We start from the raw sequence: 13,553 nt of genomic DNA on the forward strand, positions 1-13,553 counted from the left end.
TCCTGCATGGAAAAAAAAAACAATTACATAAACAAATAATATCTGAAGGGAAGCCATTTTACATAAGCTCTGCTCATATAGAATCTGTTACATCCACTGGTGTTGAGGACGGTACACAGCAAGGAGAGAAAGGATTGTGATTAAAAGAAGGCCTGTTTTCCGTGTTGTGTGTTTTTCTGCTACAGGGCAAACTGGAATTGAGGGCATTGTTCTGCACTGTAGGTAAAAACAGATCTCAACTAATTAGAGTGGCACCAGAGGGTATCAATTAGGAAAATGTGAGACACGCATAAGGACCTTCATTAGACATTAGGACACATTTCAGACCCGTGAAAAGCAAGAACAAGCATAAATAATGCATGTCAAAGTTGCATGCCCTAAAAATACAGTTTCCTTTTGGTTTTGGATTGCAAAGGCCTTGATGTGTGAAATGTGCTAAAGGTTCACGCATTCTTTTTAAACCAGAGTGATCAGCTTACAAAGCAGTGGTCTAGGACTGAGAGAGTTCATACATTAATTAGAATGCAGCGTGAGTAATGCCGAAAACACCTCCAAACACCACTGACTTAATCCAGTCAGTGATGGCAATCTGTTTTTTTTTTCTTAAATTAGTCACCACCACTGACATTTTCTCAAGATCAATACAAAAAGATCCCTTCTCTAGTAGATGTCTGCCCACCAACAGCAGCCTTAGACCAACTTTCATCACAAACAATAGCCTATCGAAAAAGCTAGTGTCACACCACTCCTCACATGAAACCTTTCTGAATTCTATGAATAATGAATATTACTAACCTGCCATTAATCTTTAAGTAGTCTCTGTATTAAGAGAATGTTGGATATTGGGTTTCCAGTGCTTTAATACACATACAAAGGCCTCTTCAATGCTGTTGTCATTCATTAGATGTTGCTGTATTTTCATCATTAATCATTCACCCAGCCATGTTAAAAATGTAGAGATTCTGTGTGCTGCACACAGGCAGAAGTTGAAAGAAATATTAGGGTATATACCCTGTACCCTACACTGCGCAGTAAAAATGCATCGTTAAACAGTCAGTGTTTTCACTGGACTTAAATTTCAGTGCATTCTGAGGAATGGCGAGTCCACCATTGTGTGTCCATCAACACCATTGCAAACAGCAGGGGTATAGGGTGGCCATACAGTATCAAGTGTCTCAGGTGCAGAGAGCAGTGATGTCAGTGTCCGTGCTCTCTTTACATTGCTGCAAGTGCGCAGACCATCACTCTCTCTCATGTAAAGCCCATTGGAGGGTGTCAGGACAAGAGGAGTCAAGCTGATGCCCTGGACTGGGGAAATCTAATCTCCTGTGATGGAGACACCCTGGGAAGACCTCTTGAAGGAGGCACGTGGCACGGTCACCTGTCCTCACTAAGCCAAGCCAGAGGCAAAAGTTAAATCTCCGCCTTTCAGAATTTCAATCATTTGGACGGTATTGATCGAATCACCTCAAAATTCAATGGGCAGAGCAAACCTTGCCATTTTGGAGGTACCCCTATCATGTTTCATGTAATAATTACCTATAGCAAGGATACATCATCTTATTTCATTTCAGAGTAATGGAAATTCTTTAACATTCCTCAGTTAGTTATCAGGAATCCATTTCATTAGTTTTGTTCATGTATAACATATGTGCCCTGCGTGTTTGTTAGAGAAGCCTAAAGGTTAATCTACTCGTTACATCATTGTTTAAGGCCTGAAGTAATCCCATTCACTGTCATGTTGTAAAGCACGAGTCTAATCCACGCTCACCTTCACGTTACATTCTTATGCTGGTTTTTTCACTAAGCTCACAACCCCAATGAGCACACTCATACACTACACGCACACAGACACACACACACTCACACCCACATACACACATACGCACACACACACACACACACACACACACTACTTTACCCTAGTACGCTCTCACGACTGAAAGGCTATTGCATGCAGACATGACAGTATGTTAAATGCATTTTTAAGATATCATGATTGTTACATTAAAACGGACAACATTTTATTGCCATTTCCTACTGTAAAGTGTTCATAGATTCTGGCTCGCGTGTCCTCCGGTGCTCCTGCGGTAGAGGTTATGGCCACGGGAGCGCGAGCCTTTTCAGTACCACGGACAGCGTATGTGGGATGGGGAAAGACAGCCAGATACGGTCAAGACGTCTCCGATCTAAACCGGGAGACGGTGCAAACATGTACAATTTCACGAAATACTGAGAGCTGTCATTATCACGTTGTTTTTACAGCTCCTTCATTTCTCTGAGTAACATATTTACGTTTGAGTAGTACCACCTCAAAGCGTGGATACCTCAGATATGAGCATATGCGCATAGTCATGCACGTGTTAATGCATGAGACCAGTCCTACACAATAAAACTACACAAAGAAACATTATGGATTTTTTTACTTTCCTTTTGCGCTCATTGACATTTATGATATTCTAAAAGTTAAGGACGGCACACATGAAAAGGAATGTAAATTTTATCATCATTCCATTTCCATTTGCCAGGTGACGACACCCGCTTTGTTTATGAGTTTTCCCTTTCGGAAACCGTATTGATTAAACCTGTTGTACAATCTATTTAGTAAAGGACCATTTACGATAATTATGCATTTAATAGCCAAACTGCAACTGTCCCAATGCGCAATATGGTGACGTTTAAACCTGCACAGTTTTGAAGATAACAGTCGAGTGCAGGATGTGTATGCATCGCAAATGATCGAGATCTGCATCGCATTATCAATATCATAAGCGCAATGATGCTGAACTCTGTAAGGACCTCACTGTCCGGAGTCTTCCACACGGGATTGCCGAATTCATGCTTAACTTAGTACACCATTGTCTTTACAGCTAAATAATAGACATCAGAATGCTTGAATTGGCACATTGAATCTGTGTAAAATCTACAAACGCTACAACAAAATTCCATTACGAAATCAAAATAGAATATTTTACATTTCCGAAACGGCACTGAACACTTGTGCACCGTTTTATGTGGACGTAGTTATTTTCGTCTTTTTTGGGGGCAAATCACGCTGTGCTGTTTTCAAATATTTTTTTCCCCTGCAGTACTCTCCGCATATAAATGTTAAAGGGAACATCAAATATTAAACGTCAGACTGTGGTACATTTGACAATTTCCACATTATTCATCTGGCCCTCATTGCATCTCTTAGACAACGTTACTGCAGACTAGTAACAGCCGTTTTAAACTCAAAAGTGGTTATGTTCCTTCACTTGTTCTAGTATGTAGCTATACCGCGTTTTATTTCTAATTTTCACACTTCTCCATGCATTTCTGCATTTTTTCATGGCATGTATACCTATAGAGATTTTGCGTCATTGCGTTGACTTGAATGGCTATCACACAGCCATAATGACAGCACGAATGTGCAGCATGCTGAAATAACACAAGCAGTATTTTAAATGAATAGTATCACATCAATGAATTGAATTTCTAGCCAATCATTGCCCATATATTTTATCACGATGACATTCACCATCTTATTTTACAAGGGCATTGCATTTATTTATTTATATTTTTTCATTTCACACCAGCACAATTCGAAAGATGCAGTGCGAGGTAAATAAACGCACATATTTCAATGGTTTCAATGGATTAAGACAGAAAAGCATATTCTGCATCAAACAGCGCGTGTCCGTGCGGCTGACACGATGGATGTGTGGTGTGCTGCGGACCTGAGTGAGTGACGGCATGGGCAAGGGAAGGTGACTTTCCACTCCTTACCTAAAATCGCTATAGGGGTGAATGATCCAGTATCCTGCCGTTTGAACCCTTTCTTGTTCTTTCTCCACTGCTTTCTGACTGCCGAACATTCGCAGGGAGAACTTATTGACACCGGGCTGCATCATTGCCCCGAATTGTCGCTGCATAAAGCCGTATTGCCTTGATGCCCCATCTAGATCGTCGAAACCAACCATGGCTTCTTCACGATCACCTTTGAAGCCCACTGAGTTGCTATGGTCTTTCACATTCTGGCTTCCCATATTATTCTTCTGTATCGAGTCTTGCCTCTGGAATACATTATTCCCATCCGTTTTTTCCTCCTTGTTGCTGGAGAACGAATTGGATTTATCTTCCATGGTTTCAGATCGTACTGTCCCCTAGTTCGGAAGACGGGCTCCGTGCAGAACTCAAGAGGACCCGCTGTAAGCTCTCCTGTTTCATTTGATGTCCTTCAACCGCTCAGCTTCGCTGCCTCCGTTGCGAATGCTGCAAACTGAGACAGGGAGTTCTGGTGAACCTGGCTGATCAGGTTTCCTGGGTTACCGCCATCTACCGTTAGGATTTACAACTCAACCCTCCTAGTGGCACTGCGGCTTAAATGGCAGAGGGGAGTTCATGCAGGCTCGTGCATTTGATTTCCATAATATATCCCGTAATAGTTTTCACATGATCGCAGACTGCCTGGATACAACGCTATGAAATGTGGTTGTTTTTAGGGCACTGTGTTGCATTTTATTCATTTCTGTGAAGCACTGTAGGTTAGAACAGCAAATAATTTATTTCTTTTCACAACAAAGTCACAGTCTCAATGGCTGTTGTGCATAATTTACTTAATATATGGACTAATGCACCATAAATTCGTAACAGGTATTGGATTTCATTGTTCTTTGAAAGAGTACTTTGTAACTTAATGCCTCCTGGTTTATGAAAAATAAAACATCAGTGAAAGGACCATGAGTTCTCAACCACACAATAGATTTATTAAAATGAACAAGGTACTGTATCTAAGTCCTAGGGATGCAAAGTCCTAGAGTTTTTTTTTTTCTTTCTTTTTTGCATGAAGGATTTCCATATGGAGCCCCATGGTAACGGAAACAAACCATATATATCTTTCAATAGATTTAAGAATACTGAGGTATAAACCTGTCATGGTACTCTTCATGTACTTTTAGTCTCTATCAAACAGCTGATTGGGAACTGCAACATGAAGCACATGCATCTACATTAGCAGTGTGGTTCACATGCAACAGCAGTTTTTTCCACCCTTTCCCATTGCTCATGGGAATGTTTGGACTAACAGTAACAGACTGCATTGTTGGAATATTGTTTAGACACTGTGCAATATACTGTAACGTTGATACAACGGCTATGTGTCCATGTCATTCATTTTCCAAGACTATGGCTGTATTGAAATATTGGTGTTTTACAGGGAAAGCAAAGTGACTGCTGTGGGAAGCACAATATTGCATAAACTATATGTGATGTAAGTCAGTGGCATTCAGCATCATGTATCATTGCCCACTGGAATTTTCTGGGTAATATGGTTTCGTGACCTTAAAATGTTTATGTTAACTATATGGAAATTCCTCCTCTAACCCCTGGTTCAGCTGTTCTAAATATTTGAAATCAACAAATTATGATGTTAAGTACATATAAGCACAGATGGCTAGAGCACCTTTAGGCGCAAATCCTTCTGCCTCTTTGTTTCAGTATACATTATTACTCTTACATGCTATATCATTCAAATGATTCTGAGTGAAACAGTAAAAATGAGACTGATTTTCATGGATTCTTATTGGTGACTGTTTGCTTCAGGTCACCAATAGTGCAATGTCCCTTTAAGGGAGGATATGCAGAACAAGAAACATGGCCACAATGCACACAAATACAGTCAATGCACTTCAAGTTGTGACTTCAGCACATAGGCTCCAGTTCTCCTCTTGTGACACAAAGCGTCTGACAGAGTGCAAGACAGAATAATATAGGGAGGAAGAGAGACAGAGAGATGTGCAGTCTCACATGGCTTTGCAACCAGAGTGCTACTGTGTGGTTCAGTGAAGTAAAATAAGGTACTATTCAGCTCTAAATGTTTCACATAAAAATTACCCATTCGATTTGAATGTTTTCATGGGACATATGAAATCCAGTCTTATGACCTGTCCAGCCTCAGACATTACCATTATGACTCCAGTGTATTAAGACATAACCTATGTGCTCATGACAAACCAGTAATGCAGTCATGTTTCCTCTGTACTTGGTAACATTGCTTTCAGTTAGTGGACTGTAACGTGTATATAGAGAGCCACAGCTTTGGTTCTGACATCAGGGAAACTGACTAAAACCATTGAATGGATCACAACCCCCCCCCCCCCCCCCCCCCCCCACACACACACTTGGCTGATGGCACTGGTCACCTTCCAGCCTTCCAAGCTATGAAACACAATATGAGTATATATTTGTTTAAACGATTTTAAAAAATTGGTTTCTGTCAGAATGCCAAAGGCTTTTCTTACTTTGTTTAACCTCACCTCTGTTTATTTATTTATTAAACAATTGTTTATTGTCTTTTCAAATCAGAATCATTACTGCTTTTGGAGATGAGGCAGGTAAATTCATTTTCATCATAATATCTATTGATATTGTGAATATAGTCTCACCCTTACTGAACATCATATTTATGTATTGAAATATTCTATAATCTGTTTTGACAGAATATCCATATCCCCAGACAGTCGTCTGATGTTGTCCAGAATACTAATGCCGTGAACTCCCATAAATTTACTTAAATATATGCTATAGATCAAGTAAATGTGATGTGTCCATACTGATCCTGAATCCCTTTAGAAAATTTGAAGTGAAAATAAGTATAGGAGAAACTTGCACCTCATATATACATAAATCACTGCCCATGCTTCATACTAGAGAAGGCGTGAACTGTAATAGTTTGTATTCATGAATTTTGTTGTATAATTGTAACAGACATGTCTTGATTTTTTCCTATTTTCTTAACTGGGGTATTGAATTAGATAGCGTGCCAACTGTATCCCCAGCAGAGTGGTTTAGGTTATAACTATCTTTGTGTAACTGTAGTCGGGGAGGTGGGGTTTGCGTAACTCAGGACGAAAGGTAACACGGGCTTTGTTTCAGATTTTCCTTTTTTAGGTAATTCTACCTCCGAAAGCTTTGTGTTTAGACAGCATTGCCCCTTTGGCTTGGTGGAACAAAGGCAGTTCGGAAAAACACTCTTCTCCCTGGAGCTTTGTCTCTGCTCTCATCTACCGAAGGCAACCAGCACTTTTCACATGACTGAAATACATATGCAAAATGCATATGCAAAACATGTTTGTGAGTCAGAAAATAATCAGAAATGCAATTCAATTATATCCCTTCTTGCACTGGTATGACAGAAACAACAAGCGTACACTTTGCTGCTGATATTTTTAAGAAGAAAAATAAGGTGTTATGTGGACGTAAGGAACCAACATGCACAACACACAGTTTGTCTCACATTGCTTTCAAAGAAGCAGTTCTGAGAGGAATGCTAAGTTTTAATGATGATCTGTGTATGAAAGCCATGGGAAAACTGATGCCTTGAACATTTTACCTGTGTTATATATTTAGTGTTGCAGAGATTTTAAATATAGACTGATATCTACTGATATCTATTATCCATGTCTCTATATAGATAGATATATAGACAGATTAGATGGATATTGCTTTCCAGTACTCCTTTCTTTGTAGGCTACCTCCTACAACTGAGGCTTTTCATATATATTTATATATATATATATATATATATATATATATATATATATATATATATATATATATATATAAATATATATGAAAAGGAGGCCCAATATCATTTCAAAATCTCCTATACAGTAAGAATTTATATTGGAAGGACATTTAGAGGTTTAAGTACCTTGAATGAACTTTGAATGAAATGCACACAGAGGATGTTTTGTGGTTGCAGCCAGTGCTGCAAAAGACATCTGATCATGAGATATGATATGAGAGGATACAGTAATCAGAGGATATAGATCTATGGAATGAGACTCCCATCCGATGGAGGTGGAGGAACTGAAGAACAGGGAAAACTGACAATAAAAAAGACAAATACTGGAAACAATTTCAAGAAATGTGCCTCTCAACCTGTAGGCAACGTCAACAATAATACCAACAACAACAACAGAAGATTTAAACAGAAGTCATACAAAGAAATCGATTAAACTGCAAATGCCAGCCTGCCATGTCAGGGGAAAAAGTAATTGAAAATCAGCAGAAATCTCTGAATGTTTGGTGGATGTGAGAGGTAAATAGCTGCATTGATTCTTTCGGGATCAAAGTGAGTTTGCGTTTGGTAAACAGCGTGCGTCACCTCGTAAGTGTGACTCGATTGCTTGAGTAGCTTTTCTCCTGTTACCAAAAGGCCACGAAACACCCAGCACTGGACGCATAGCATTTCGTCCTGATATTCAAGCGAGCTTACGGCCCACGTGAGGCCATCACTGAAACGACCAGACAGCGTTGTGCAAAAAACAAAAAGCAACTTCACCAAAGAATTTTTTTTTAAATGTAAGAAAAATTAAGGGATATTCCAATTGTGATAAAACTGAATCTCGACTTAAAGCTGAATTGAGTGCAACATAGGATAGAGAATAAGAGAGGGAAGTAAAGGATAGAAGGATGATCATTTGTAATGACTTTCTCGGAACTACACGTTCACCTTCCTAAAGGACGCTACAAAGCCCAGTGTTTCTTGCGTCTTACCTCCAGTAATTGAGTTCATTAAGAAGTTTGGTCTCCAAGGTAAGGGATCAGTCACAGCTGCCGTGCTGGCAAGCAAATGCTGAGAGTTCAGTATGGGAAGTGTGATCACCATGGTTGTGCCTGCTTCCTATGAGGTAAAACTGGCTTCCTCTTTTGATCCCTTGGGGGCCTGCTTGACTGTCCCACAGAGAATGTCTATTAAGTTACATTCAGAAAGCTCTGTTTACAGTCAATATGGTACCCGAGTTACATTTCAACATGCCCCGCAACGTCAGCGATCATTCATGCTGGAAATAGATCTTGATATAAAATAAGAACATTATATTCCAAACTTTTTTTGAAGTGCCGATTTTTTTTTTTTTCTTTCACGTGGTGTGACATAATGCTGTGTGCTCCTATAATGCTAAGCAGCCAAATCTGGGGGGTTACATCTGAATTAAGACGATTGACTGATGAGTCCCTCATATGAATCATCGGTGAAAGTCCAGCCAAATCCATTGGGCTCCCAGTGAATCACCCCGTGAGCCTGTCCACCCGTGTGCCGTCCATCTACGGCAGCACAGCCAGATGCAAATCAAGCGCTGGTATATTTTGCTCATTGCAAAACATCAGCGCTGCCATCAGTGCCAGCAGTCTACCAATTACGGTACTCACACTCTCTCTCTGCATTATCTCAAAGTACATGTAATTAAAGCAATTTATTACACAAAGTGGTGTTTACCAACAGCTCAGACGTCCAAAGGAAAGCACAGTCTAAATTCAAAATCACCGATATTAAACACGTACACCATGATGCTACATTGCCAGTTGTGTTTTGCCTTATCTCTTAATTTGTGCAATTAGCACTTCCAAATGATCAGGCTAGACTTGTACTAACTGCGGAAAAATACAAATATATCTAAATAAATATAAAAATACCTGCACTGCAGTTACTGCCACTAAGAAATTGTCTGAGTGGGATGAAATCTAAAAATATTTACTGCACATGTAAAACTGCCATGTATTTCCTTGCTGGAAATAAAAGTGTGGACATGGATGACATTAGCCTATGCTTGCTTGACATTTAAAAGACACTTGGTAGAGTTAGAGGACCTGATGGCCATCACTCTCAGAGTAGCTGCAAAGGAGGGCACACAGACACGGGCATGCGTGACCCAAAACAGATCTGCTTAGGCAGCAAGAACAAAGCGCTGTAGGTGTGGGATCTTCATGCGGCTGAGAGTCACTCTTTCCAGATTTACTGCCTCTACCCTCTTCACTCGCTAAGTGCACTATGGTAATCCAAAAGGATTGTCAAGTATTTTTAGGGATGGATTTACTAGTGCCCCGGCGCTGATCCTTTGATGGCAGGAGTACTGCTGAGTAGCCATGTACTTTGTGTTTGATGAGTTTGACATTATTTACGCAACTTAGTTTTCCTCTGCTCTTGATAGCCAATATATTCTGAATGTATTATTTCCTATTAGCATTATTGTTATTACTCTTACCACTTCCAGATGCCTTAATATGGTTTAAACCAGCTGATGAGCAATATCTGCAAGAGGAGAAAATGATGAGCCATTTGATAAATACACAAGCAATGCAAATGTATTGCACTAATGCAATTCTTGTGGAAATGAACTCAAATAGGGTCATTTTATTTTTTTTTTGCTAATTTGCTGAGACCTTACCATATTAGAAAATATCACAAGGTGAAAAGAAAATGACTACCCACGCTTAATTTTTGTCATTGTAGTCACTTTGTGTTAGCTATCACCCACAGAACCTTTGATTAAAATAAAGGCACAGTTATTTGCTACACTCTGTCTGAAATTTTTACACAGCAAAATTTCATCCATTATTCAAAGAACACTTTCTGAAATGCCACATGGAAGGCGTATAATTACACAATGTTTTACTATGTGGTAACAGTGGATGTCTGATCAGGAGAAAAACTATTTATGCATACACACAGCAGCTGTAATCTGCAACAGAATATGGCTTGATGATTACCATATTAACTCCAAGAATCTTACTTTATGATTAGCATATTAACACCAAGAATTTTGCTTTATAATTACCATATTAACAGGCAAGAATATTCCATCGTGATTACCATTTTAATACATATAAATTGCTTGATGATTATCATTTGAACATGCATAACCTTCCTTGATGGTTTCCACATATCTATGCAGTAAAGATGAAATAACTCTCAGGTGCTCATTCCATTCAGTTTGCCATTCATTGCAATGCCAGGTAGTTGCATGGAAAATATATCATTTACCACACAAAATCTTGTCCAATCAACAATAATTAGCATTTTAGATGTGTGTCACAGAGATAGACTCCAAGCCTCTCCATATGGCCATTTAAGAGCAAGGAGAGTTTACATGATTTACAGCAGTATAACTGAGGGGATAGAGCACAGCTCTGTACATTTAGTTTATTTTGCCCCTGGATATAACAGTGTGGAGCAAGATATTGTTTCTATTGTGTTTACCAATGTCAAAGTAAGAAGGCTTGTTGGAAGGCCAGGAAAATGAGAAGTAATGATAATAAAAGCCAGCATTAATTCTGCCACAGTCAGCCCATGTAGTTTCAGAATTTATTGCAAGGTGGGCCCCCATTTCATAAATCCTGTCCTTATTGCATAGCTAGCTGTATTCATTTGCCTGTCTGTGTTTTGACTATACCCTCTCAATAATACACACACCTCCAACAAAGTCACAGTCAAGTTAAGCAATTTCACTGCAGGACACTCACTTGCTAAAAAAGGATTTGCAATTCAAAGAAAACAAGTAGTAAACTGCATCACACAGCATTGAGCATTAAGTTACACACCTTGAGCAAACACCAAAAAAAAAAACATTTCTCTGAGGAAATTTATTATTTATTGATTTTGTTTCAACTTTTTAAATATACAGTTCCCCGCAGCAAAAACTATGAGGAAGTGTAGTGACCACTCAGTCTCCATTGATTTCTTCAGTGTTGTCTTGATTCACAGAGCGGAATTCAATCCCAAAATTATTTATACATAGCTACAACCATGACACCGAAAGGGCAATGTGGTGTATTAACCTTTGCAAAACAGTTCCATTGGACCACTGACAATCCAATAGAAAACCTGTCAAATCCTATAAAATCCTATAATCAATTAGCCTCCCAGACATTTTTTGTGAAGCAAGCACATAGAGTATCAATCACTATCAATCACAATTTCAGATTGAAGACTCACTTTGTAACATTCTGCATTGCAAGAAGATATTATTTTTATTATTTAAATTTGCAGGGCAATCAGAGCTGGCAACCAAGTCTCCTGCTACGGCATCTGTTTTGCAGGCGGTAATAAAAGACAAATATTTATCAATAAGCCCATAAATATGCCATGTTGAAAGTCATTTTATTCATAATTCATAATTTTTTTTCATAGCAGTTATGTGAAATATGTGTTGACCTGTCCCTGAGCTAGTAGTGAGAACTACCCTCACACCTTCTTTCCATGTTGGGAGGACAGGTTTAACTGGAACATTTCACACACCTACATAATTAGCATCCCATCCAGCCTGATAAATGCACCTACAATACAGGGCATTAAACTACTGTGAGTGGGAGATTCGTTATCATGGCAACGTGGTGATACCATGTCCATCAATCACAGGGTACTGTCAGTGATCTAGTGACTGCGATGTTTGGTTGTATACTTGGCTTCCCTTGTCTAGTTAAGTTGTGCAACTAACTTAAATGGTGGTAGGGCCTGAATATTGTTCTGCTCACTGCTCTGAGAGTGTTGTTAGTCTGCTCTGACTCTGTTTCAACTGGAAAGCATACACTTCGGTTTTTTTTTTTTTTTTTGCTGGAAGTCGCTCTGGATAACAGTACCTACTAAATGAATGTAATGTAATTACAATATTGGAAGGATATTGACAGTAGTGGGGCCACATAAACCAAGAAAGCATGCACAGCCTATTATCCACACTGACTAGAGATATCAACTGGGAATCTTCCACATTAGGGAAGGGTGAAGGTGGAGGAATCATGATCACTGCTCCTCATACATCTGCTGACCCAATGCTTGAAGCTGTAACTCAGGAAACGGAGTTACAACATTAAGCAGAGGCAGAGGGCTGGCACGGGAGCTTCTCCGCCCCGCCCTATGCCAACCCCACGAGGTCACACCGGGAAAGCTGTGCCAGGAAGGCTCCCCTGGGAACAGTAAGGAGATGAAGCAGTCAAGGTAACTGCAAGGTTCGTTCTGAAGCCTACGGGTGCAGCTGGGATGGAGCCAAATCGCAAACATGCTGTGTCCGCTGGCCGAGGGAACACGGTTCTGAGGTCACACAACAGCACTATAATAACAATGACATAAAGCACACACTGAAGAAAATAAAAAAGGGGTACAGGCAGCAACTGTGCAACCCCAGAGGACCAAAATAAATTTTCATCTCCGAGCCACCTTAGCCAAGGGGAAACTGTGAGGCCACAGGGAAGAGCTTTCAAGGTAGAGAAGCAGGACAGACTGATCAAATGCAGTGGAAAAAAGTGGCTACCTGCATGGTAAGAATGAAACAGGGGCCAGAGTATGTGAAAACCACATAATGACAGCATTATCAGTAGTGAAAATGAACAGAAGGGCATAAGAACAGCAAGTATCTTAGTGAAAGAAGCATTTCAAACACCCTTTTGATGAAGTCTCAAGGTTCGCTTTCAGTAGCACTTCACTACACCATAATGCAGTTTGGCACTCTGCCTTCCTCAGAATATCATCCTAACTCCATTATTTGGGCCATGAAATGCTCTGGTTATCTAAATTGTTATATTGCCACACAATGTGAACATGTAGCCAGTGAAAACATGCCAGCATTTACATTGTAAAACACGCAAATCAAGTGTAAATCGTTCTTAAAAAATGTTTTACTAGATTTCACAATATGTTCATATTTGAGGACCCTAAGACAGGCTCTTTTGAGAGCCTGACATATCAGTTTAGTAAAGCATTATAGTCTGCATATAAAAAAAACCTGGCAATACAA

General features: G+C 39.6%; 1 protein-coding gene across 1 annotated transcript in view; it reads right to left on the reverse strand.

The window, feature by feature from the left end:
- The window catches only part of LOC118778017 (potassium/sodium hyperpolarization-activated cyclic nucleotide-gated channel 1), an 82,420-nt gene extending 78,296 nt beyond the window's left edge, over positions 1-4,124 (reverse strand). The window contains exon 1 of the mRNA XM_036529322.1: positions 3,769-4,124. Coding sequence (XP_036385215.1) covers positions 3,769-4,124 — 356 coding nt within the window. The remainder of the gene's footprint in view (positions 1-3,768) is intronic.
- Positions 4,125-13,553: the final 9,429 nt, after the last annotated feature.

The sequence above is a fragment of the Megalops cyprinoides genome, chromosome 5, assembly GCF_013368585.1.
Source record: "Megalops cyprinoides isolate fMegCyp1 chromosome 5, fMegCyp1.pri, whole genome shotgun sequence".
NCBI lineage: Eukaryota > Metazoa > Chordata > Actinopteri > Elopiformes > Megalopidae > Megalops > Megalops cyprinoides.